Genomic DNA, 27,892 nt, shown 5'->3' on the forward strand with positions numbered 1-27,892 from the left:
TTCTTGTCTCAAATCATACCTAAATTTTGGAGCAGCAGCAAGTAGCAGGAAATGCTGCGTTACACCCAGCCAGCATGAAGCAGAGACTCAGGGGGTTGATCCTTCATGGCCACAGTTCAAGCCTCTCCAACTCTGGACCTGTCCTTGGAATTTACTTCAATTCATGCTTTAAACAGTCCACAGCAGTGATGCTCAATCTTCTGGCCCCATGTTTTGGATGAGTAATGCAGGGCAAGTCTATGAGCCAGAACATGTGGGCACCTGTGGGTGTGATCCAGCATGCCTGCCTGACACTGCACCCTTCATCTGGCTGTGGAGCGACCCCGTGCTCTGGCCCAGCCCCACATGCTGGTGCAATCCAGTGTGCAGGGCCATGTCATCTGGCCCACAGGGCTCCCCCGAGGCCAGAAATTTGGTAGCAGGAGAGCATTAGCTGCATTAATTGCTGAGGTTTCCAGAGCTGATTCCAGAGCTGCACCACTTAACACTTGCTGCCACATTAACTCCACTACTGCCAAATTTCCAGACTCATGGAGAGCCCTGCGGGCCAGATGCAGCCTGTGAGCTAATGGCTGAGCCCCACTGGTCCAGAGGATTTTTAATATTTGGAGTGTTCAGTACTTTCCAGGACCTGGCCTAACTGCATTAAAGAAGCTGCAAGGTTTACTGTATAAGTCTTGAACAGTTCTTCCTAACCCTGACCCCAAAGCACAATTTGCAATCATGCAGCAAAGTCCCAGGCACAATGTGTGGCTTGACATAAGACAGCCAAGATCATGCATTGCATATGTGCATCTGGCTATTTCCTACACAGGATTTTTGCTTTAGTCCAGGCTGCTGGGGAGTAGGTAAATTTTAGGGGGATGGGCATGGAAACAAAGGCAACAAGGGTTTTTAGAGGTGGGCATTCATCGACAATGGAAATAAAGCTATGTTTGATCCTCCTGGATGAATCGCAAGAGGAGAAACCACAAATGCTGGGACTGCCAACAGCTCACACTGCAATTTATCGCAAAAGGCAGAAAAACAAATTTCAGGTCAGACCTGCAGATCAGTGGAGGGCAACCTTTTGGGCAAAGTTAGCTTCGCACCCTGTGCCACCCTGGACCAAGTAACACTCTGATCCCTTTCCTCTGTCCAATCTCCTGCTCTGCTTTCTGCCTCTTGCCCTATCTGCTTCTGTTCTGCCCATTTCCTCCCTGATCTACCGCATGTCATACAGAGAGCTGCCTGTGCCACCATTTGTGCCACAGGTTGGCCACCCCTGTTGTAAATAGTTGAAGCCAATAAGGATTCAGCTGAGCTGCTGGACATCTAACAGCGCCATAAACTGGTGGAAGAAATATGAACACCCTCGGTTCTCCAATCTATAGTCCGTATGTAATTTGCTTTCCAACGACAACACATTGAACCAATTTATTAGCACTGTTGGACCCAAAGCCTTTACATTTTATTCCAGTCTGTCTGAGTAAGGTGTAGAAGGAGATGTATGCTAATTTTAACAGCAGCCCTTTCATCAAGCAGAGTTTTCTGCGAATATTTTAAAAAGCTTTTGTCAAGTAATTCTCCATTGAACCCTATAATTCAATTTAGGCTCTCTAGTACTTTGAACTGCAAAAAGCTAGGACTAGGATAAATAAAAGACTAGTTCCTTTTATATTGTTAAATTCTCTTTTTGGGCCAGCTCCTGGGATGCTCTGAGTGATTAGAAAGTCCCAAATCCATGGATTTATTTGTAATTTTACTGCTATGACATCATGATCCATAAGGCAGGGAGGTTCCTTTCATAGACTCACAGGGCTGGAAGGGCTCTCAAGAGTTATCTAGTCTGACCCCATGCCTGAAAGCAGAAAGTAGTTTCCCTAAGCCACTCCAGACAAATGTTCATCCAGTGTCTTCCAGCTTACCCAGCCTCTTCTAGCAAAGCTCCAAGGAAGGAGATGCTACAGCTTCCCTGCTTCATGAAATACAATGCAACCAACAAGTCGAAGGGCTTTTTCCTGCTCTTTCTTAACAGCACCTCCCAGGAGGGCCATATGGAATAGAAATAAAATCACTTAAATGCAGATTCATAGTGGATAGAGTTGTCCATCATGTTCCCTGAATAGATGAAAGGTCCTGCTTATACATGACATGGTGTACCCCAGAAATACTTGCAACGTGCATACAAAACTGGAACACAGTGGACACGTCTACATGAGAAGCTGTGTCACCACAGTGATGAGCTGTGGCGATATAGCTTGTCACTATGGTGACATGGAGTCAGCAGGAAGTCATTGTGATGCCACTGCTACTTTGCAGTAGGAACGAGCAACTCCGCAGTAGGGTTGAAAACAACCTGTGCACTGCTGGGACTGCACAGTCAGGGGCATGTGTAGATGCACCCAGTGTGTATTATAAAAACACTTTCTTTCTATATGTGAGTAGTCAGCACTTTACAGGATTTGGCTCATAAAGAGGCTACATCATCATCCAATTTTGGTTTAGCTGTCAATAATTTATTAGCCTATCACTGGAAGCACGCAATGAAACAGCGTAATTTTAAAACACTTCAACAGAAAAAAATCCATGTTCCTTTCATAAATCCATGTTCCTCTCATATTTTCATTTAAAATAAAACCATGTCACTTATAATTATACACAATAGCTCCTGTTACTGTAGCTAGTAGTTCTGCATAAAATACGAGAAATCCAGAGTTTTCAAGACCAAAGACCAAATGGTTTGGTCTTCAGTCAGACTTCAGACTGCAAATTCCCCACAGTCTCTGTGCAATTAAAGGGGTCTGGACACACTGTAGTCAAGAAGGGCACCCTGTCTGAATTGCTTTCAAACTAGCTAACTAACTATACAACCCACTGGAGAACCTGAGTAAATTCTCAGGAGTTAGCTTGTGCTAAATTCAGTGCTTGCCACAGCCATGCCATTGCCAGTCCCTGAGCCAACTAGTTTAAAGCTAGCTTCAGCACGTCTACATGAGCTGCATTCATACCTTTTCTCTTATAGGATCTAGTCTACATGACAGCAGATCTCTGAACTTAGCCTGTTCTCAAAAACCGAATGCCTGGAAACTCTAAACGTAAAAGAATTTGTTACTCCTATTGTAAAAGGATCTGCTCCTATTTCTTCCTGCCAAAATAATTACAACGGAGATTGCAACTGCCCATCAACAGAGGTAGATTTAGCTACAATTTTTCTGCTGTAACGTTATGTTCCTTGGAGCAGTGACATTCCTTTCACGAAATGCATTGCAACCAACACGACAGATTTTTCACGCCCAGTAAGGAAAGAAAAATCCTCCCTTTGTCTCATTGCCCTTGTTTACGCAGTTCAAGGGGACCACAGCTACCGTGTTCACTGAGGCTCTCTGCAGGAAGGAGTTTACATCAGAGCTCATGCTTGCTATAAACACCTGCTAGGAAGAAAGCCTTAAGAGCTACAGAAAAAAGAAGAGAAGTGAATGAATGAATTATTTTTTTCAAGCTCCTCTCTTAGCACTATTGTCAGAGCCACTTATTAGTGCCTGAAGGTCCGGATCCCCTGAAATCAATGGCAAAACTGTCTTCAATATGAGTGGCAAATTCAGAATATTTAAACTGCACCCAATTTGCAAATTAATCAAATGAGCACCCCTTCCCTCTTAACGCAAAGAAAAACTACAGCCTCTGGGTTGCCTTTGAAAGTCAAAGACTGTCCTGCCACACACCTCATGTGCCCTGATAAACCAGGTAAAATACCCCCCAGAAAACAAGGGTTTTGATGAATGAGTTACAAAACTCGAAAGTCAAAGGAAAATACAAACATTGCAGTTAGTCCCTTTCTAAAATTATGCTTCCCATTGTAAATACATAAGTGGGTCTTACAAAGACCCTTGTGGCACCTGATTTTTTTTAATCCTAAAGTCTGTCTTTTAAAGGTTATTTCATGTATCTCAAGGCACTGAAAAGAACCACAGAAAAATCTATATCTAAAGTCAAAGTCACGATTATTGATGCACATGTCTAAGTTTCTCATTTGGACAACAATTACAGGACCTGGTTATGTGTATCGAATTGGAATGGCTACATTTTAGTATACTCATTTCTTCTTTTTGCCATGCTGGAGTCCTTAACAGGTGGGAAAACAACTGGAAAAAACTAAACAGTTACAAGTGCAATCTTTTAAAATGGGCTCATTAGTTTGGTGTGTTTATAGACCTTTCCTGTAGAAATATAAATATGCCATATTTACCAGCAGATAGACACTAATCTCTATCATGAATAGAGACTCTCTATCATGAATACAGAAAAGCACTACACAACAGCAGATATGGTATGCATGCACATCTGAGCAAGGCAGAGTTAGGAACATTAAGAATTACTGAGTATACATTCATACTGCCTAATGTTAATATTAGGTATCTGAAAGTATGGTGAATTTTTAAACTAAATGTTCATATTGACATATTCTTGTCCAGATTCACATTTGCAAAATATGGTAGAGCTCTCTGCTATCATTGTACCAGCAGAGTTGTATGGTCGTATCAGAGTTAATAAATTGTACAAAAAGGTTCCCTCTCCAGTTACAAGGCTTAGATTTATTTATAGTTCTTAAAAAAAATAAGAATCCACCTTGTGTAGCTAAAACGTGTTATTTTTCCACAAGAGAAATTTCCTTAAAGGCTTCTCAAGTTGGACACATAGCTAAATTAGAACTTGAACAAAACTGTAAGAGGTGACAAAAGGCTGCATTGCAAAACTGCACCTATGAAAAGAGGTGTTTTCCCATAAATGTGGAGCCAAACACATTTTGATGCATTTATGCACCCTCTTTTGTAGGTTGCTCTAACTGTAGAAATAGTGCGCTCTTACAGCGTACCTTTGAAAGGGTTTTGAGTGCAAACTGTAAGGAGTGCACAAAGACCTCAGAAACTGATCACTCATTCTGCTCCTCGCCACTGCTCTAGGGATCAACCCAATACCAAGTCTAGGTACTTGTCTACATATACCAATATGAAGATACCCTTGTAAAGAAAAGTATTTTAATTCATTCTAGATAGATGAAAGCGTTAATCCATTATATGTTAATCCTTTAATTTGTTCCTGTCCCATAACAGAAAGACAATATTGCTCTAAACTACACTAACAGCCATACGACCTAACAATAAATTTCACTCTGATAAGGTGATACGAAAGTGGAACATTATTTTATTATTTTATTTTATGTGTGCAGATTTTAAGATTGCTGTCTGTGATGGAATTAGGATAATTTCTCTATATTTAAAGAAAAAGAAATCTTAGGTTGGGAGATTATCTGATGAAACAAGGTATAACAAAGTCTCTGTTGCAAAATGCATTCCTATCTGGATCTGTAGAAATAGATTTGTTTTTCAAAGAAAGGATGACAATTTTCCTACAGTAATTTTGGGAGAATGAAAAAAGCTAAAATAAAAGCAATAACAATGCACTACAGGTAGAGGAATACTGTATTAAGACTACTTGTGTCCTTACATTAAGATCTTTTGAGTAATTGATACTGAAATTTTCAAAGGACACTAGAGAGAGAGAGAAACACCCAAACCTCATTGAAAACTTGAATGCCCAAGTAATTTGAAAATCCCATGACTGATTTCACAACAGATAGTTATTGGCCCACAGATAACTCATTTTTAGACCCAATATAAAGATTAACCTTCCAAAGAGTTTGCACAATTGAGGCTGAATTGGTATTAGAAATTTATTAGTGTAAACAGATGCCATGTTTTATATTTAAAGCTGCACCGTGATAAAATCAGATAAAGAAAATTAATTTCAGTGCCCACTCAGGGTTTTGCAAGTTTAACAAAATGGTTAAAAAACTGCACCTTAGTTGAAGCCAATCCAAGTTTGATTATGATTATAGACACAGTTAGAAACTAATTAAGCTCATGAAGAATACCTCTGTTATGAAATATTAGCCCATAGTACTATCTCTGCCAGACTTCTTGCCTGATTTGGAGAATAGGGGATATAAAAAAATAGTTTTTCATCAGCACAGTCCACTTTTTGAAATGCATCACATTACGAGAAAAAATCCCACTATTAGGCTGGTTCAACAGCCTTCCCCTCTCCAGAGTATAGCAACTCTATGATATAATAAACACATCTTGCATAACTTCAAGTGGAAGGAGTGCTCTATAAACACTGAGTAAGTCTCACAAGGTGGGAAGGAGTTTTATCCCCCTTTTCTAGATGGTAGAGGTGAGGCAGAGAGAGGTTAAGTGATCTTCTCAAGTTCACGCTGCGTCGTTGTACCCTAACCAGAAGGCTTCCCTAGGCGTACAGACTTCTGGCCCACCCCTGCCTACCTCTTGCTGCACTGCTTCTGGTGCTGCTGTATGATAAAAAATAAGCACAGTTCCTCAAACTGACCAAACGGTGGTAGCAGTGGTGTCTACTGACTTTTGTAGCAATAAAAGAGAGGGCAGTGGTGAAAAGAAGAGAATAAAATTCCCTGGTCCACCTTATGCAACTCAGACTGAATGATCCTAACTGTTCCTTTTAACCTTAAAATCTGTGAAAAGTGAGAAGAGACCCGGAGGAGGAATGTGAACATGGAAAATTATAGCGCTTTCCCTTGCCCTTTAAAAAGGGCCAGAGAAAACTGCTGCCTCCTCTCTATAAGCCTTAAATCTACCTTTTCTCCCTGTAAAAATATATATATTTCAGCTTTCTTCCTCACTGAAAAACCCAATCACTCACTTGCTTTTAGTTATCTAGAAGCAACAATACTGTTCTCCCTTTTGGCTTTGTTTGCACTTTTTGTTGCCATTGCTAAACTGCAGAGATGCACGTTCAGCCTTGTACTAAGCGCCAGTCTGGGCTCAGCTCCCCAATGTCAGTCTCAGCTAGCTCCACAGAAGTCAGTGAATTACTGCAGCTTTCTGTCTTTTATTGGGCAGCAGCAGCAATAAATAACCATGAAGAGTGGTAGTTTCAGCTGCTGCGGCTGCTCCCTTTGAATTCTGACTAAGCTCAAGTCTCTGAGCAACTCATTTGAAATACTGATGTTTCAGTACGATGCCTTTGCATGCTTTAAGCCCATGTTGGGGGTGTCACAGCAGTGAGCCAGAACTGAAGGCAGGATTTTCTTGGCACTTCTGGGAGACCGCACACTGCAACGAGAGCTTTACTGCACCTGCACTATAGACATAGGTGTACTCCCCACTACACTCCCTTTCTGTGCACTCATATATACAATCTAGCTTTTCCTACTCCCAACTCAGCAAAACACTTAAGCCTGCATGCTTAAATCCTATGGATGCCACTGGGACTTAAGCACGCTCATAATTGCTTTGCTGCATAAAAATGAATTTGAGCACATTTAAAATTTAAGCACACACTTGCATGGTTAAATGAATCAGAGCCTCCTTGTCCAGGACCATATGCACAAATACAGGATCAGTTTCATATTTTGATACAATAAATGCCATGTGAAGGGGAGGGGCAATAACGTTTAAGAACAATAAACTTTGTTTTACTCAGTGTTATAAATTCTCTTGATAACAACTTAATTTAAATTATATTACATAAAGAAATCAAGTGTATTTGTCACTGTCGCTAATCCTCGTACACAAATCCTCACAACGGAAAAATGAAATGGAGATGGTATGTAATAGCTCCTCTGCGTTTAGTTTTAAACAAATGAAATAATCAAAAAGAATTAATTTTGGAACCAAATTTAATCATATTCTTTACTTAAGTGCTAGAAAATAAGGGTCTGATCCTCCTAGCTTTGGCTCCAGCCCTACAAAGTTTAGGGGGAAAAAATCCACCTGTGGTTCAAATAACATAGGAAACCCCCACAAAAGAAAGATGCCAAAGATGTCAGAATCTAGGGATGAAGTTTCCAAGTCAAACTCTACATGGCTAAAATAGCAGCATCAAGAAGTACATAAAAATTAAAATGTTAAAATGTCAAAAAAAGTTCTAACATACTTTCTAGAAGTCTCTTAGGAGATATGTAAGTACTGTCTGCTAGCGTACTCTCTTCTAGGAAGATTTCCCAGTCTCAGGCCATTCACCAGTGAATAACAGGGAAAATATACAAGGTATGATTAAATACACATACTGTGAATCTCTTAAAGGGACTGGGAGGTGAATTAGGAGAGAGAATCAGGTAGCCATAAGTGAAACAAAACCCATACCTTGGAGCTTGCTTTTAAGTCTGCAGATACAATGCCTGTCCACACAAGACATGCCTCAGCACTGCAGAATCAAATCACAGCCCTTTGGGAACACCATGTTCCATAAGCAAATGCTCCGTGCCCTAAGCCATCATGCAGAGGCATTACAGAGCCTCTAAAATTTCAGGGACCTTCAAAGGTGGGGTATATTGCACATTTCCCCTGCCTTATCAAACTGAGTCTGCTGTACACATGAACATGATCTATAACATGCCAAAATAAATTTAAAAGGATGAAAAGCACATACAGCTTTCAAGTTAATCTCCTAATGGAAGATCTCATCCTATTTCAACTGAAGTCAACAGAATTTTGCCACTGCCTTCAATGGGAAGAGGAAATTTCAGTACTTAACTGTGTATGAAATGAAGTCATTATAGGATTAGAGACTTGGGGCGCCTATACACATGCAGGGAGGCTGCTCTGACATGCTGTAATTACAGTGCGTTGGAGCAGACTCAATTGAGTCTGCTGGTGTGCGGTACTTACTGTGCTCCAGCAGACTCCAGTGTCACGTGTATCAGCATCCTCGCGCTGAAAAATGGCAGCAGGGCATTTTAAAGCTGGTTCGCCGAGCTTTAGTTCAAAGCGCCCCGCTGCCATTTTTCAGTGCGGGAACACTGATGCATGTGACGCTCCAGGCGCTTTTAATTAGCGTGGCTGTGGGAGCTACACTAATTAAAGTGCCCCCACCACCTCCTGGAGCACGTCTATAAATGCCCTTGGTTACTACCTGTCTTTCTGTCAGATACTTTGAGTACACAATGCAAAAATATATCTTAATGGTAAGCGCCCTAATCAGATACAATTTGGTTCCTTGAATTATAAATAAAAACACATTCATTGGTCAAGATACCAGACTATGAAGACTGCACAATATATGTTGAAGCACAAATGGTGAACGAGGCACATGTTGAATATATACACAGAAACCAGCCAGTCATACAAGACAGGATTCCCAAGAGTGAGCAGTTTCCAAAGGACTCACGTTGTTTGTTCTTGCTGCTTGTTTCTCCTTTCAATTTCTGGTTTTGTTTTGCAGGTCACAAACGTTGGTTCATGACAGCAGTACATGTGCAACACAATAATGCAATGGTTACAACAGCAGTGGCAGGTGAAGGACCAGCCTAGGACATGCACACGGCTTCAGGAAGTGGCTTCATCTTCACAGACATCCGGTAATTCAGGGTCCTTCACTGCTTCTTTGCTCCCCTGCTTTCTATATGAATGAATTAAAAAGAAATAAACAGAGCATAGGCAATTTTTCCACGATAACAATAAAAATCGGTGACGTTTTCTCTGAAAGGCAATGCAAACCAATAACATTAATGACTATGCAAGACGTAACAGAAAACCAAAGCTGTGATTCATTAAAAAGGATGCCATACAAGTAACTGAAGGTGAATGCATCAGCATGAGTTCACTGACTGATCTTAGGTATCCTAAGCCTTTGTATGATGACAATATAGCTCACTCCTTTGCCAGAATGCCCTTAGGTCCTCCTTCTATATCACTAGGGGACGATATTTAGTTGTCCAAAACAGATTTAGAGAGATGCAGCAAGATTTAGGAGCTTATTTGGTTTAAGTCTAATTTTTTCACCCTGTTTTATGGCTTGACAGCCGCACTTTGTTTTCTCAAGTGCAACTGCAAATGGAAACTACCCTCTCCCTCAAGGCCAATGAAAATCTCATCAGTGTTGCAATGGGCACTGTAATTTCACTTGCAACAGGGACCAGCATCTCACGCAACTGGTTTCCCAGCCTAACTGGGCGATGTTACAATAGAGTACAAACAATAGCACCAGTGCTAAGCAACAGCTGTGATAGAAAAAAATATTAAATATGCTGCTCAAGATTTAAAACCCCCCTGTAGGTGTGGCAGCCCCCAGAGAAGCAGTCTCAGGCACTGTTAAGTAGCTAGGGCAGGCACAGAGCACTAGACTGTGGGCATGTCTACACCTCACCCTAAGGTGACAGCAATGTGCTACGATGCCGCATGGCATGCTAGAGCAATACAGCAATCACGTGGGTCTACATGTGATTGGCAGCTATGTCGCTGTAGTGGTGCACTCCACTTTAGTGCAACGTAGCGGCAAAATCTAAACATGTGCTTAAGTATGGTGCCACAGCAATGTCGCCGTATGACAATGTGTAGACGTGCCCTGCAAGAAGGAACGCTTCTGCCACCTCACAGGGGCCAGGTGACATGGTGTGGTGTGGCACCCTTAATGGGATCTTGTGGCACCCCAGGGTCCTGCAACACCCCAGTTGAGAATCACTGGTCTAAAGAGAATTTTAGACTCTAATTCAACACTGAGAACAACTCTCAGATTAGCTACCAACCTCCCCCACCAAAAAAACCCCCAACCAACCAAAAAACAGGAAATGGGGCTGTACTTAGGGTAGAGTGAATTGGGGGAACTAACCACTCCGGTCCCCACGCTTTGGCAGAGGTGCTGCCTAGCACCTGCCCCACAACACAGCCTGACCCAGAGCCCCTGTGAGGCTGCCGGGCACTGGGCACCATGGCTCAGCTGGGTTCGGGCCCCCCTGCTGCAAAGGCATCCCCCACCCAGCCTGGCCTGCCAGCGTGACCCTCACCTTGGCTGTTTGCGCTGCAGGTGGCCCCCTGGGGTGGGCTGTACCAACGGCAGCATCCTCAGCACCAGCACCAGGGCTGCCACCTCCATCCTACTCTGCCGCCCGCGCTGCCCAGCTCTCCCAGCCCTGGCCCCAGCCCCACAGCCAGTGAGCGCCGAGCTGAGAGCTGCAGCCCTGCCCCTGCCCTCTCAGTGGACTCAGATTGTTAAGGGGGACCCGCACAGGCTGATTTGCCCTGGGCCCCGCACCTCCTTAGGGTCAGCCCTGTGGGCAAATTAGAATCAAACCTTGTAGTCTGAAGTTGGGAGAAAAGCAGGCTGAGGCGTTTTTTCAAATAGGGAAACAAAAAGAAAACTGGTTGCAATTAAACACATTCCTTTCCACCAGTGTGCCATCACACCCTGGTGATAAACCTGACCTTGAATATAGGCAATCAATCATTTCCCAGTGCATTCTCAGGCCTGGCTCTGAGATGCTTAGTAATAGATCAGTCTTGGGTGGCTGATATGAGTTAATTCAGGTACTGTCATGACCCTCTTTAAATGCTTTATTGCCTTGAACAGGAAAGAAGGTTCCATTATCAGATACAATATGAGCACGTCTGCACGGCTGGATGGCAAGAACATAATTCAACAACAGATACAGCCTTACTACTTACAGAGAGCCTGCTATCATTTTGTACTGTGTGCTACTGCCTGCAATTTGATGCATCAGATTAAACATCTCCCTTAATTCTCAGTAGATGATACCTGTCTGTATACCTTGTTTTAGTATTAAAGGAAATATAATCTCCAGGACAGAAAATGAGCTCAATGCACCATAAACTGACATGACATTGATACCATTCTGAATCTCAACTAAGAAACACTTTGCGCAGAGAGTTGGCGTTATGTAGGTGTTAGTATTCTGCTGTCTGCGCTGCCATATAGGATGGCTGGGTTCATGCTGTGATGTCTAAAATTAAATGGAATAGCTCGCCTTAAGGTACTTACTATAACTTGCGTTATTTTTTCCATCAGCAGACTGATAAGCCCTGGCTATAATGGTTATGCAAGAAGCCCAACTGTCTCTCTTGCAGTAAGCTCCAAGGATGGAGATACCCCAGTTCTTCTAGGTAGCCTGTTCCAATGCCAGACCACCCTCATAGTCAGAAAATTCTGTCTATTCTCCAACAAAAATTTCCTCTGCTGCAGCTTGAGGCCATTGCTCCTAGATCTGTCCCCTATGGTCAGAGAGAAAAGCCCATCTCCATCCTCTCTATGATTACTTGTCAGGTATTTGAAGGCTGTTATCAAATCCCCGCTCCTTCCTTGCTTCTCCAGACATGAATAATAATGCTAAGAATGAAACTGAACATTTTTAGAGAATTTTTGTGACATAATGAAGCAAGTCTCACAACACTCACATTTTACATACAGTAGAAGTAAGGCAGAGAGGCGAAGAGACAATACACAATTAAGTTCCTAGTCCCATGTTCAGCCCGAACACTTGCTCTCTCTGCCTTGTCAGCTAATAAGAACTCTTAACTAACTGGTACCCATTTCATCATTCAGGATGGACCAAGATTCGTTTGCTACTCCCACTGACGTCACTTGGAAATGCAGGTGAAACTTAATGGGAATGCAACTACTGCAAATTGTGCCCGGTTCCCTGAGAAGAGAATTTGATGCCATCTATTTAAAGAAAAAATGCTTCAAAACAATGGACTCAGCTCTCTTACTGGGAATTTACTGCATCACTAAAGTCTGCCTGTCAGGGACCAGGCACGTGCTCCAGCCTGAGCTAGTGTTTCCAAAATTCAGCTTTGTCTGCACTAGCGATTGACTTCACTTCCAGTATTCTCTGGCCTGACGTGCCTGTATCTACAGCAGTGCAAACACTAGGCATGGACAAGAAACCCCCCTATTCACACTGATGGAGCTTATTCTTTGCTTGAAACTGTAGAAACAAGAGTGGACCCTTCCAGATGGAATCAGGACAAATTCCCAGCAGGTAAGCCCCAGTCATACCTTCACTGGAAAAATATACATGTGATGCTGTTTGGGGGCTCAACAAGAAGCCATGGATGAAACCAAGAATCTCGGGCTAAAGGCAAACTTTGTGCTTTCTTACATATTTTTCCCTTCTCTGGGTGCGGAAGTAGGGAGGGATGCCCTGAAGTTCCACAACCAAAACCACAGAGTTTGAATTCTGAAAATCAGCATATTCAGAGCTTGACCCTTGATGTCATCACATAGATAAGTGTCCCATTAACCTCCCTGGACCTGTGCACAAACATCTGAAGTAGAAATGACTGCATCTTACATTCTCTTGCTCATTCTCTCAAAAAATTTATCACCCTGAAACCCAAATGCTAGTGAAAGTGCCATACCAATTCTGACTCCGTGCGTGTTCCTTCCCAGTCTTTTTGAAGAATCTTTCAAATGTCTTCTTGTGGAGAGAAGTGAATTAAGCTGGCATCATTCATTGAATTTTACAATGACAAATGAGCACTTAGGCAAACAACTGTCTCCCTAATAATGGAACTGTTCACAACAGAATTTACAGACTCAGAATTTATTCCCAAGCATGCATCTGCAACCAGATCCCCCAAGTTCCCAGCAGAGTAACTACACCGCTAGCTAGCTGAGCATAGCAGGGTTTCACCTTCAGGCTGTTTTTTTAGTGGCCTTCAACAGCTCATATTATCTACGTTATTTCATTGTTTTCAAATGGCACAGCATGTTCTGTGGGAAGATCCGTGCCATTTGTTACACAATTTTAAAAGGCCTGGCTGCATGACGTGGCAAAGGCACAGGTGCCATTTGCTCCAGGCTGAGCTATTATTTGCACAACTCGGGCTTGGTCCACACTGGCAATTTACTCCAGCTCCATTATTCTCTGGCCAGTCAATGCTGTAGTTATAGGAGTGCAAACACAATCTATTAACAAGAAACCCTCCCTTTGCACCAACAGAGCTCACTCCTTGCTTGAAACTGGAGAAACATCAGTGCTACAAAATGGTCAGCGACAGGAGCCTTAAACGGACACTGAAAAGCTTTCCCTGTAATATGTGAGAGAAAGGGATTTCTTAGGGTGATGTCTTTTATTGGACTAGCTGTGCAGTTGAGATAAAGTCAGACAAGCTTTCAAATGAAAAATATTCTTCAGCAGGCCTCTGATCACAGGAAGCCAAGCACACACAGGGATACGAGTCACCCATAAAACCGTGTCCCAGAAACTTAAAGAGCACAGGTATTAGCAGAACTGCTTGCAGCATATGTGATTCTAGCCAACTCCCTTTACCTTTCGTAAACTTTTACTATTGAATAATGGTGCACAGCTGCCAGCCTGCAGGCTGAACCTGGCCTGTGGGGCTCCCCATAGATCTGGCAATGTGGTAGGGGGGCTGTGGCAGAATTCATGGCTGCAGCTTTCAGAACGCCATACTGGATCTGGCCTGCAAACTGACCTTGCCTACAGGATCCGGTCCAGGGACGGGGCTCCATGTCACTCACCTGGCCCATGAGCATCGCTGCTATTGAAGAAGGGCCTAAGTTGCAAAATTTAGATTCACACGTTCTCAAGTTCTGTGGGTGTTTAGACCCTGTCTCTCTCACATTCAACACATTTCCTTCAGCCCTCCCTCCTCCCCAAAAGATGAGAGAGAGAGAAAAACAAACAAGAAAAAAAATAGTGGCTTAGAGAACAAACATTAGTGTCACACGCAAGAAATTACTGTAACACAATTGCTCCTACAGGAAGGAAGGACAGAATTTTATGGTCTTAACAACACACAAATCATGAAGACTGAGGAAAGGACGTACGTTCTACTGCACCCACGGGAAACACAGATACCAAGTTACCTTAAAGACGGATGCAAATATACAGATGAGTTTAAGAGGAACCTGCCCCTGAGAACAAACAATGAGACAAAGGAAGAAAACAGTAATGAAGATGCCAGCAGAAGGCAAATGAGCTTTTATTTCTGTGTTTTATGAAGCCCAGTACATGATATGAAACGGAGCGTGGGGTTAGTCAGCAGTGTTTGTTAATGGTCTACAGAACAAATGAAAAAACACAAGGGAAATAATTGTTTAATGCTGTCACATGAAACCCCTACTAAAACCCACTAAAGTTCAAGAGATTTAGCACCTTATGGGATGTGAGACTGCATCCACAGCATGAGGACATCCCTTCAACAGGTTTTTAATTACTAAGAGCACAAATTGTTGAGTGCTCTTGCAAAGCTAGGCAGACTGAGCAGCTGATGGAAACTTTTGTACATGACGCTCTTTGAGTAACATAATGTGAAATCCTCCTACCAAGTGTGGTTTCCCATGACGAAATCTCCTGTCAGAGTTATTCTGTAGGCAATTTGACAGACTATATCACAACACTTACCTGTCACAATATAAGCTGAAACTTTCAAGAAGAACACACTCTCTTGTTTTGTAATAAAGAGTATATTTGCGGGGTATTCCCTTGGCTGTGATTTCCTGTGCTAACAGTGCATTAGTTAGTCAAACATGCATGTGCATACACAGAGATGCAAAGAGCCATACCAATGCTATAGGACTGGCCTGAACACATAGAGTTTGAGAAAATAAGACATAACCTCTAACCCTAAACCATTCCCTTCTCATAGTCAAAGACCGATGATATCTGCCAGTAGGCTGCATTTTAAAGCTTTGATAAAAAGTGATGCTAAATCAACATCTTACATTTTTTCTCAACCCAAAACAGATGCAGCCAAGCAGCGTGTGCCTCACCAACACCCACTGAACAACATGCCTTAGCCGTGATTCAGAGAGTGCTGTTCCTGGGCTGAGAGCTGGGTCACTCAGTCCTTGGCTTGTCTCAGCTGGAATGTCAGCCAGTGTGCCAGCTGTGTTCTTTAAGACCCAGGCTTGTTGACAAGAGGCCTAGGACTGGATAGTCTACCACACAGCCACCAAACGGGAACAACGCTCACTGCTGCGGTTGCTGGACCTTACTGACCGGCACCTGAAAAGCTGCTCTGTTTTATGAGTTTGTAGCCATTTGCTAAATCTTACTGATCAATCACTTTGCCTCTTATTACCCTGCCAGGGACCTGGGTCCACAGTCTCCTGCCCTCTCCAGCAGCACTCAAGCCCTGGCTGCCACCCATGGGAGACAGCAGCTGCTGCAGCTGGAGTGGAGTGGATCTCAGCTCCCCCTTCCCCATGGGTGGAACGGCTGGAGCAAAGCCTGTGGGGTGGGGGACAACAGGTACAGAGGCTGCCCACTCAGGGCTCCTTTCCTTACGTCATACCCCACCACACTGGGGCCTCCGCAGCCCAGTGAACGTACCCGGCATGGCAGGGCAGAGAGGGACAGGGAGGCTCAGTGCTGCCACCAGGACCACGTGCCACTGTGGTGAGGCATCTCCCGCCAGCCTGGTAACAGAGGCTTAGGCGTGGCGGTGCAGAGTTGTGCCCCTCTCTGCTTCTGGGTGGGCAGACAGCACCTCGCCATGGTGGCACGGGGCTTCTGGCGGCAGCACTGAGCCTCCCCACCCCACTCTGCCCTGCCGTGCCAGGTCCCATTCACTGGGCAGTGGGGCCACGGGAGGGGAAGGGGGCAGCAGGGCACAAATCCCCGAGCCTGCAGCGGGCAGCCTGTATCTGCCTGTGCCCTGCACACAAATCTGGGGGGCACATACCCCCCATGCACCACCCCAGGAATGCACGCAATGGTGGGGAACTAACCCTCCCACTGCCCCCTAGACGAGTCACCCACGGCTCTGTCTCTCTTCCCAGCCGAGCCCTTCTGCTGCGCATTCCCTCCCCAGACCTCGAGCCCCACGCACCAGCCCAGCTGGGCACTGCCCCCAGCTCTGCCCAACTCCAACCCTCCCTAATTATGGGGGCCTCAATCCCCATCCCCCCCACCAGACTTACCTGCAGAGAGCTGCAGGAGCTCACACATGCACATGGTGCCCCCCGCCTGACTGTCATCCTCCCACTCCCCTCAGCCCCTTCCAGGCTGGAACTCTGCCAGCTTGCAAGAGGAAAACCGCTATTTCCCACGTTTTTCTCCTTTAAAGGAGAAAATTTGCATTTTTCCATGATGAATGGAAAACCCAGATCCCTACTGATCTCAGTGGCAGCAAGATCAAGCCCTGTAAATAACAAATAAGCATGACAACAGGTACAGTGGAGCTGAAAAACATATTTCATTCCTACAGCAGCCATTAAAGTAAAAATAAACTGGTTCTGTCAAAGTATTTCAAGTAATTTGGCATACAGTACTAGGAATGAATTAAAGTAATAAATGCAGCAAAATTGTGGCTGAATCAATAATGGAAATCTGGAATGGCATGGGGAGAATAATGGATTACAAGAACAACAATTATCATCTACACTTTGGAAATACACTACGAAGGCTGAACAGGTGGGATTCTAAAAAAATCTGTGACTGGGAAATATTTAAACAAAAGACCCAGTTCCTCTCCAGTGCAGCTCCAGGGCTGAACTTTGCTCACAGCACGTTGGATGAAAGGGCCAGATTTATTGCTGCGTCTCCTGAGACCATCTGCAGAGAAGGCGCAGCCTGGAGCGCAGCAAAACCTGGCTTTACACCATTGCTGAACTACTCAGATTCCAGGATGCTGTCTTTGAGCTGGAGCAGCATAAAGGGGCTGGAGTAGTGTTGTATATGAATCTTGTGGGGTTAAAGCAAGGCTTTGTAATGCTAAAAGTGTGGCCATTTCTTTATGTGCTCCTCCTTCAGCTCCTGCTTTTATGTCTTTTTCAATACTCCTGCAGTTCTTTTCAGAATGGAAAGAACTTTTCGGTTTCTTTGACCCTCACTTTTAGCGTTACAAAGTCTTGCTTTAGCCCTACAAGATTCATATACAACAGTAGGAAACAAGAAGTGTTTTGTGATCTGCAGCTGCAGTTAAACACTGTCTGTAGGTGCAGAGTGGTACTTTTATATGAGACAGATGTATATGTAGGGTTCTTAAAAGCAGGAAACTTCATTTAGCTCCATTCAGTTTCAATAATAAGCAAATAAGCCTTGAATTTTGAATAGGTGGCTTGTGAATATTTCTATGCATCTTAATAAAGAAATAAATAATAAACAGGAAAGGATTTTTAAAGTCTCTCTTGCAGCAATGAAAGAAATATCCTCCCTATTTTAAAGCACTGATGGCTTACAAGTGTCCTCTACAGGAAGAAAAGGTTTGACAGATATGAAAAGCCTCCTGCTACTGTAAAGAATTTTGCCTGTGCAGTTTCTTTACTGAGCATTTCCAAGAACAGAGCCTGGCAGATTGCAAGCAGGTAGTGGAAAGAGCATGAAGAAATTAAGAAAGAAATTAAGGCAGGCGGTTTCCATCCCCCAACCAAAAAGATCCTGTGAGCAGGTTGTTAAATTGGCTTCTTTCTGTCTCATTTTTGAAAGGGCAGATCCATTTTCAGAAATATTAATTAGGCAGCAGATACTGAAAAGCTAACTCAGCTGTCAGACAGCTTACTGCAAAGAAAATTCTTGACATAGGGACAGATGCAAGTTGCTTCAAGCAACACCCACCGTGTGTGGTTCAAAAAAACTCAAACTATTTTATAAGCAGACTAATTAAACAAATTGCATGTGAAATTGGGAAAGTTTTCTAATTACTTTTTCTTTTTTACTCTCTGGGAATGAGAAAATCATTTTCCTCCCTGTAACTGGAACTAAATGCAACATTGCAACTGAAGATTTATCATACTTCAAAGACTGTTCAGACAGTGGGGTGGAAAAACAGCGCTGCTGGCATTATTTTGCTTGCTTCACTAATGTAATAGAGATCCTACCTTTAACCTAATAGAGGTGACAGAGTTGAATTTTCATTTTCAGTAGATAACTGCACATTCCTGGATGGTGCAAAGTGCACTTAATCCTACTGAAGTGAACAGGCCTCATTTTCAAGTATTTAATGTTAATGGGAGTTCTGCTTAAATATGGAGATCAGAGCTAGACCCAATGGGGAAGAGATGTACTTATCATTACCCCCTGTACTTGGCACTTTTGTTAGCAGATCTTTCTCAGTAACTCCTGGACCTCTACAGTATGGCTGTAGAGGGCACCAGGAAGCACAGCCTCTTCAACAATTTGTAAATCCAAAGTCCTGAATGTATCTGGCCATTTGAGATCCTGCAACACTTTCACAAGACAAGAAGTTCAAAAGTAGACTCTGGCAAAAGGACAAAATCAATTTTTCTGCAGCTTGACTGATTAGGTCAGAACAGTTACAAGCTTAAAAGGAGAGCCCTACACATATAGATGAATCGTACACACCACTGAACATAACTTATTTTAGGTACACTGGTGAAAAGTATAATTTTGTTTAATAAACCAAATGCTCCTATAGGCACTGGCTGAGATAAAAGACAGAGGGCAGTTCACAGTCAATTGCATAACAGGACTGCTTCCCTGCCTGTGCTGTATGTAATGAAGACAGGTAGCAGACAGTGGAGAGCACATAACAGAGAGCTCAGACGAACTGTTGTGTAACACATCTCTGCCATGTTCCCTTTGTGTGGTCCCTATTGTTCACTACATGAATATCCTTGAAAAGTTGAGAGGGCCAGAGCCTTCGCATGTGTGACTGCTGGAGCTCCTCTGGCATCAATGAAGCTATTCTAACCTGCGCTGCACTCTCCTTGAATGTGAACTCTGAAGCAATGTACAAGATGGTGTTTTGGGACTGATCCTGAGAGGTGCTCTGTACTCTGGTCCTGAGCTTGCACAGGGACACGCAAGTAATGCCGCTGAACTGAATTTAAGCATCTGCATACATGCCTCGTGGGATCAGGGCCAGTATTCTCATTACTTTGCAATGCCAATCTCTAATACTGTAACAATACTATTTACTTCTGTTTATTCCTACCTGCTTTAAATCCTACAAGCTTAATTTACCTGGCTCTATCCATAACACTTACATTTTAGTTTGCTTGGATTACAGGTGATTTGATATAGAACAATTCACTACTGATTAAGAATAGGATGGTGTGAAGAATGGGTTTAACATCAAGCACAGTTTCTCTTTGCAGATGTACACAGAGCAATCAAGACATAATTCACATAGAACAATGAGCCTTCCCACTTAGCTTTTATAGAACAAGGAGCGTGTACTAACTTTGCTTCCCTACGCTTTGAAAAGTAGTGAAGTAAAAGCCATGAATGAAGCTGAAGTCACCAACATTAGATTGCACTGGTCTAGCCTTTACAAAGTGTAAAAAGAAAAATCCAGATTTATAATCCTCTGTTTACAGTGATAGATAGAATAATCTATAGATATCTATCACTGTATGAAAGAAAGACTAGCTGATGTGTTGACTTCCCTGGCTTTAATTAGGAAGATTCTGACCCAGGTCCATGAAGTTCTGTTTTTGCATCCATTTAGGTTAATCGATCATTACTGCCAGAAGTGTTGATTTCATGATGCTACATTAGCTGACAGCCAAAAATTAAGTGCAGTGAATAGTGTTTGCGTAGACAAAGGTTTTGCTAGATAGGATAAACATTTCACCCCAATATAAGAGATATAAACTTTTAAAATTCAGGGCATAAACCATCCCCAAGACTGGCTTCAACTCCATCAGTGAACTGGTATATTACTGTAAATCAAGTGTAGTAAGCTAACCAAAGCAGTTGTGGATAAAAGAGAACTCGTTGACAAAATCTGACACAAGAGACTATTAAAGAGATGAAATTCAGACACAGGGGATGAAAATCATTAAAGGCTTCCATATGAGAAGACACTGAAAAGACAGGTACTGGTAAGTTTAGAGAGGAGAGAAATAAAAGAAGACATGAGACAGGTATACAGTCTGTCACTGAAGCTTAGTAAGATTAAAAAAAAGATTCCACATCTGCAATACAGCTATTTTGAACTTTCACAGTCATATTAGATAGAATAAACATTTATTGGTGGAAGGAATATAAACTCATGCTTCAGGGCAGAGGCCAGCCACTAAGTGATAGAAGGCAAGAAGAAACTTGTCACTTCATGACTGACTCTTCAGGGGTTTCTTCCACCTTCATCTTACACAATTGGTGCCTTATCATTTCTACAGATAAATCAGATGGACCAATGGTTTGATCTATGCTGGCAGTTTCAGTGAAACTTACTTTACACTGATGAAGACGAGAGCAAATTCTGATATGCCATTTAGGGCAGCACTTGAAGAAATAATGGGCTTCATCTAATTGAAATATGCTGGACTTTGTGAACAGTAGTTGGCATTTATTTTAGGTTTGGTAGAAATTCCAATATCCTAGAGCAAGGACTGTCACTGGAAAGGAACTATTGTAAAAATACAGGTGACAGTTGCAATGGCATATGTCAAATTAGTGATGGGTGAAAGGAATGGAAGGTGATGGTCTGAGAGAGACATCGGGTGAAGATGAGCTCCTCTTGCTAAGCTGGTAAAGTGACTACAACTGAAATGCTCTTGAGACACGTCCCCCTGGACGTACTTGTGGGCTAAGAATTCTGTCTTCTAGAGAAGTCTTTGGATGACATCTCATTTGCCAGCCGAGATTGAAAATGTCAGCTTGTAGATTCTGAAAAAAATCAGTGAACTGCAGGAGACCGGCATTAGAAATCATTTCTGTATTCTCAGATATGCCGAGCACCTGCAATTCCCACCGACTTCAGCGGGATCCGCGCATTCTCAAAACTCCTAAAAAGGATTCTTCCAATTCTATTTCCAATTAACATATAAAAATGATCACCACCCTTGGGAATCAGCTGAGTGGAGTTTTAGGACAAAAGGATTTGACGTTTTGGTCAAGACGTTTGTACGCTACATGCAGTGCTGAGTCATTCCCAACATGCGAGATTGTAATGTCAAAGGTGTCCCTCAAAGTTCACAAGTTCAGGATGTGTGCATTATTTTTGTATGTTAGTTTGTTTTATTTCACTGAGATCCAGGGTCACACTGAAATATTAGCACACTTCTATTTTTTATGGTTTTTTAATGTTGGAGTGACTCATTTGACATCTTCTCCAGACCTCCTACTTTTTTGTACATAGAAAGTGGAGCAGAGGCTACTTACATAGTATAAATAATTAAATTACAAGCTGTGTTACTGTATTTCAGTGGTGGATCCTTTAATAGCCTGATAACTGATTATTGTTTAAAACACATATAGTATATGACAAGTTAATTGGCTAAAATGGTGAGCTTGAGATGACATGTTTTAGGAGCTGGCCCTAAATATGGGAGTAGACTTATCCAGAAAATTTAAAATGTGCTGGTTTTCTGCAGGCGTTTCATTGTTCTTCAACGACACCCGTGGAACTCCACGGATAGGTTTACATTTCAATTTGGTTCTTTTGTTCCATGAAAATTGTGTGGGAAACTTTCTCTATGATTCCTCTCTCGGTGGAACAGTCATACCAAGCTCAGACTAAGCACTAGGAGGCAGGTTATATACTTACATTAATAGGTTTCCTGGAGCAGACATGGACCTCTCCTCCCTTCTGCTCTGAAGCTCAAATGGGTTTCCAAACGAGCGCTTTCTTAACATGGCCTTCACCAAAATCTTTGAAAAAGAAAAACACATTAACAAAGATCATGGCACTGAGCTATCACTGTCTTTATACTGGTGCCCTAAGTACTGTATTAGAAGTAACAATGGCTTCTTTAATCATCCAAAGAACTTCTTGCAATAATCCAGTTAAGACTTGGCGTAGAGCAGGGGTAGGCAACTCCCGGCATGCATGCTGGAGTGTGGCACGCAAAGGCATTTTGCTTGGCATGTGGGCTTTGGGGCAGATGGCAAGACAGCCACGAGAGGCCTGATCCTTGTTCTGGCAGGGTAGCCCCAGCTCCTTCCCTGATATTCACCTCAAGGCACGCGTGCTCCTGTTGCTGCTAACAAGTGAGGCCCGGGGTCCACAGGCCCTGGTGCATCTGCTTGCAGCCTCTCCACTGCCTGCTTGTGTGCAACCCAGGCTCTGTGGCAGGCAGTAGGGCCCTGCCCAGAGGCCAGGCCAGCTGTGGCAGGCAGCTGAGAAGCTGCAAGCAGATGCACCAAGGTCCGTGCAGCCCCAGCCTGGCTTGTTGCTGGCAGCTGGTGTACGCATGCATTGGGGCAGGTGGTGGGGAAGGGGCTGTGCTGCTGCAACAAGGATCAGGCCCCTCACTGCTCCCTTGTGATCTGCCCCTGGCATGCCAACATCTTACAAGTTGAGGTTGTGGGTGTTTTCATCACTCTGCCCAAAAACGTTGCCACCTCCTAACCTAGAGCAGGGGTGCCCAGCTGGTAGCTGGCAGGAAACATGTGGCACACAAGGGGTTAAGTTGAAGCCCCTGGCGCCTGTGCCTGCGATGGAGGGGTGAGGGGCATGCAGTGCAGCAGTGGCAGGACTCCTAGTGCAGCAGTGAATGGGCACATGGTGCAGTGGGTGGAGCATCTGAGAAGCCCAGTGACCCAAGCCTTGCCTGGTGTGGCCTGTGTGGCATGCAGCTTCTGCTGGTGCAGGCCCCAAAGTGTGCGACCCATGGGCCTTAGAAGTTGGACAGCCCTGAACTAGAGAGATCTCCATAAAAGCCCTTTGGTTTCTATTCAACATAAGCATTGACTTTCTGGCTAACCAGTTTAAACCTCTGTGTGCAAAGCATTATTAGAAAAAAGTTTAGAGACTATCTTTAGCGATTTGAGACTGATGGGGACGGGCCACAACTACTCTGCTTGCGAGATCCCAGGACCAGAAGCCAGTTCTATTTCCAGCTCTGACACCAACTCCCTCTGTGACCTTTTAACTTGCTAGGGAATATCTACAACTGGTTTTAATTAGTTTAGCTTCACTGAATCCTGTCAAGCTGTGTTGATTTATACAAAGTGGTCTCTCCTTTTCCTTCTCCCCCCGTCTGTAGAATGAGAAGGGCATTCTTCTCTTATCTATTCCACAAGGCTAGTGATAAAACCATTGTCAAATCCCCAGTTTTATCACTAGTTTATATATATATATATATATATATGTATATATGTATGTATATATATACACATATGTATATATGTATGTATGTATACACACACGGTTTAGCTCGTCTGTCTGTCCGTAACGCTCTTGGAGCACTCTGATTGCTTGTCTCGGCAGGCAATCACAATGCTTACTGAAACAACCAGAGTGCTACGTGGAGCGCCATCATGACAGTGGGGATGGAGGGGATGGAGCAGCCTCCCCTCCCAGCCCTGCTCCTTGGAGGCAGTGGTGGTGCAGGATGCTGGCGGAGGGGATGGTGGGGCAAGCTTCCCCCGCCTCCCCTGGGAGGCAGCAACAGTGCAAGGTGGTAGGGCAATTCACCAGTCCTAAGTAAAGTCAGGGAAAGAGCTGCACTGCTCCCCAGCTGCTGCAGTGTGGGCAAGAAATTGTTACTCATTTACATTTCCACTTGCTCCAGGAAGGAAGTGATATTCTATTGACATGTAGACATAGTAAATTATAAATTTCATAGTTTAGTAGTTTCTAGGGTCAGAAGGGACCTGAACAGATCATCAAGTCAGACCCCTTGCCCTGGGCAGGAACAAGTGCTGGTATCATAATATCCCAGCCAGATATCTATCCAACCTCCTCTTGAAGACCCCCAAGATAGGGGAGAGCACCACCTCCCCTGGGAGCCCATTCCAGAGCCTGGCAGCCCGAACTGTAAAGTAATACCTCCTAATGTCAAGCCTGAACCTGCTCTTGATCAGTTTGTGGCTGTTATTCCTTGTTATCCCAAGTGGTGCCTTGGGGAACAGGGCCTCACCTATTTTCCACTGGTCCCCCCCAGTGAGTTTATAGACGGCCACCAGATTCCCCTCTCAGTCTTCTCTTGTGGAGGCTGAATAGATTCCTAACTCCTGCTCTAGTCAAGGTATGTAAGTGTGGAGCCAGTGCTCTGCCCATTGCCATACTCTCTCTGCTCCCCTGATCTGGGGAGGGTGTATACAGGCACTGATCCCTGTATATTCATATATGCCTGACTTCAAGGTGTGGATGGCCTGTGTCAGCATACAAAGGCAGGTCTTACTCCCTCTTGCTGCATGGGTGTGCAGTCCAAATTTCTATCAAGCTCAAAGTCTTTGAAAATTAGAGCTCTACGGACTCAATGTCAGCCACTGGATATAAGTAACTCCAGTTTCTCAGGTGTCAGCGTGTGGCATTAACCTGTTTCTTAGGACTTGCCTAAGGCAAACTGGATGGGAATGCCTGTAGTTTGCTTTAAAGTTCTGACTGTGGCAGCCCAGAAAGCTGGAAAACAGTGATCAGCTCTGATGTTCATCACCGGCAAATACCCTGCGCCTCTGGCTTGATGCTGTGCTTGAGTCTGGCTCCAGGCTTGGGACCATATCCCAAGGTTCCAATTAAACTATATTAATCTTTGCAGTGCATACTGCATTTAAACTCAGTGCTCTGTTGAACAATCTGGATTAATTCAACAGGACATTTTGAGGATATTTCTTTGGTAAAAACACCCAATATTTTGTACAAGCAATGAAATGAAAAAATGCAATCATTCCCCCCAATGCATTATTTAGAATCATACTCAATAACCAGGTTGCCAGAAGCTGTTTATGTCTGGAGATTTTAAATTATGCATGAAAATAATGTTTTTACAAGTTAACAGAGCAAGTATACTTTGGAAGCGATAGGGCATAATACAGCTCTATGTGCTATTTGTCATCCTTACATTTCATTTCCAACAAGTGAAGAGACACCTTGATCAAACTAGGATTGGTGACTTGGCTATAAATGTCCCACTGTGGCTATGCCCACACTACAAATTAAGATGAGAGGAGAGCATAGGTAGACACCCTGAAGTAGGTTTTATCCAGCTAACTTAGCTAATGATGCAGTGAACACACAGTGATTGTATAAGTCCTGCAGGGACCCAGTTTTCTGCAGGAAGCTAGATCAAGCTGAAGCCATCTTGCCACATGTTCATTGTACTGTCACGGTCTGAATCAAGAATCTGGAGCCACCCACCCCACATAGAAACACATGCCCAAGTTGCAACAGAGTCTGTCCATCCAGCATTGGCCTCATCAGCCATCTTCAGACCCACAGATAAGACAATCATGGAAGACAATCATCCTTGACTGGAAGAGACTGCCAAAGAAGAAGTAAAATTATCCCAACTAGCCAAGTTGAACTTAATATTACAGGTGCACTGATACAATCAGTCCAATACTGGATCAGCACCAATATAAAGAAAATTGGCTGCATTGGAAATCAGCCTGATGTGGCCAATAATTTAGCTGATAAATGCCTGTGCATGCGTGCAGCACAGCATATAGGCAGTGAGCACAGCCTGGCAGTGTGGAGAGCTGTGTGCAGCTGATAAGTCTGTTGTGGTGGAAGGGGAGAGGGGAGGGAAGGGGCATGGGCTCCTGTGGTAAGAGAGGGAGTGGGGCTGGAGCTGGAGCAGGCACTGCCCAACCAGGGCAGGGTGGGCATGGGACAGAGACTTGGATCTGCACGGGGCTGGGACTGCGCCAGGCTTTTCTGGGTGGGGGCTGGGCCAGGCTACACTCGGGGCAGACAGTGGTGGTGTTACGATGGGGGTTAGAGGGGCTATGGCGAATTTTGGGGTGGCTGTCCCCCCCTGTAGCCCTGCACCCAGCACTGCCATCGCCACCCGCCCCCAGCACAGCCTAGCCCAGCCCTGGCCCCAGCCTGCCCCATGCAGATCTGCGGGGCACACATCCTCCCCACTCCTGCACCCTCCCAGGGTGCGTGCAGCAGCAGGAGCTTCCCCCACTACCCTCCGAATGAGCCGTGGCTCTGCCCCATGTCCCGCCCCGGCTGGGCAGCACCTGCCCCAGCTCTACTTTCTCCCTCACTACAAAGGCCTTGATCTGCCCCCCTACACCTCTTCCCTCCCCTTTCGCCACAACAGACTTACCAGCTGCATGCAGTTCTCCATGCTGTATCAGAAACTGGATTGTTATCAGCTGATATGCCTCCTTAAAAATCGGCTATCAGCATCAGCCCCAAAAATCTCTATCGGTGCAACCCCACTTAATAGATTTACCTGGGCAGTGTAAGACACCCCCTGAACAATACACCACCTTCTCCTGAATTTGCAGTCTTTGTTGAGTCCCCCCAAAAATAGGAATTAACCACAACATTCAGCTCCAGGTCCAAGTTCAGATTTTGTCCTCTTCTACTCTGTGGGGATTTAAAATGCACGGTGCCGAACACCATTGGCTGCCAATATATATGCTCAGAAGAGGCGGGGAGAGGGCCTGTTTTAATTAGAGCAGCTCCCAGACAGCTGTTCTAATTAAACAGCTTTCTGTCATATGTATGAAGCCCCTCTGCATTTCAAAATGGCCACGTGGGCACTTTAAAGCTCATTCAGCGAGGTTTAGTTAAACTGCCCCCATGGCTATTTTGAAATGCAGGGGCAAGGGGGCTTAATACATGTGACAGTGAGGCAACGCTGGAGCGTTCTAATTAGAATCTGGAGCAGACTCTTTCTAATTAGAAAGTGAACGAGCATTCTAATTAATAATAATATTAATAATTATTAATCAATTTTAATAGGGAGCCCATGTGAATTGCACAGAGCCAGTGGATTAGCTGCTGGGAGGCTGTTCGAACTCAAGCAGCCGCTTCCCCGTTGCATTGCTGGAACTAGTATCAGCAGTATTTGATCTTCAGACCACACCCCCGATGAGCCAGCTGGCTTGAGCTTAAAGCCCTGCTTAACTCAACTTAAAGAGTTTGGCATGTAGATGGGAATCTAGATAGCGACAAAACTGAAACCACACCTTGAACTGACACTGCAGTGAAGATAAGCCCTGAAGAAAAGCCGGAGGGAGAAGCTTATCTTAAACAAATGGAAAAAAAAAAATCACAGTGTCATTCTAGTCAAGATCTTAAGAGCACACTAATTTCACAGATTTCATAAATTTCATAGACATCAGGGCTGGAAGGGACCTTGGGAGATCACCGAGTCCAGCCCCCTGCCCAAAGGGCAGAAAGTCAGCTGGGGTCATAGGATCCCAGCAAGATAAGCATCCAATCTACTCTTGAAGGTGTTCAATGTAGGTGCTTGAACCACCTCCGCTGGCAGACTGTTCCAGACCTTGGGGGCT

At 44.0% G+C, this 27,892-nt stretch overlaps 1 protein-coding gene across 2 annotated transcripts in view; it reads right to left on the reverse strand.

Annotated features, from left to right (window-relative positions):
* Nucleotides 1-3,059: 3,059 nt before the first annotated feature.
* CAMKK1 (calcium/calmodulin dependent protein kinase kinase 1) overlaps nucleotides 3,060-27,892 on the reverse strand; it is a 222,264-nt gene continuing 197,431 nt past the window's right edge. Inside the window, exons 15-16 of one of the 2 annotated variants that reach the window (XM_090025527.1) lie at nucleotides 22,239-22,342; nucleotides 3,060-9,417 (exon numbers count right to left, since the gene is read on the reverse strand). In XM_090025527.1, the coding sequence (XP_089881653.1) occupies nucleotides 9,345-9,417; nucleotides 22,239-22,342 (177 nt within the window). In that variant the 3' untranslated portion in view covers nucleotides 3,060-9,344. Of the gene's footprint in view, nucleotides 9,418-21,042; nucleotides 21,359-22,238; nucleotides 22,343-27,892 lie in introns of those variants that run through there. The other variant, XM_090025528.1, reaches the window with a different exon arrangement.

This window comes from Crocodylus siamensis, chromosome 13 (assembly GCF_052110815.1).
Source record: "Crocodylus siamensis isolate JL-2025a chromosome 13, ASM5211081v1, whole genome shotgun sequence".
Classification (NCBI taxonomy): Eukaryota; Metazoa; Chordata; order Crocodylia; family Crocodylidae; genus Crocodylus; species Crocodylus siamensis.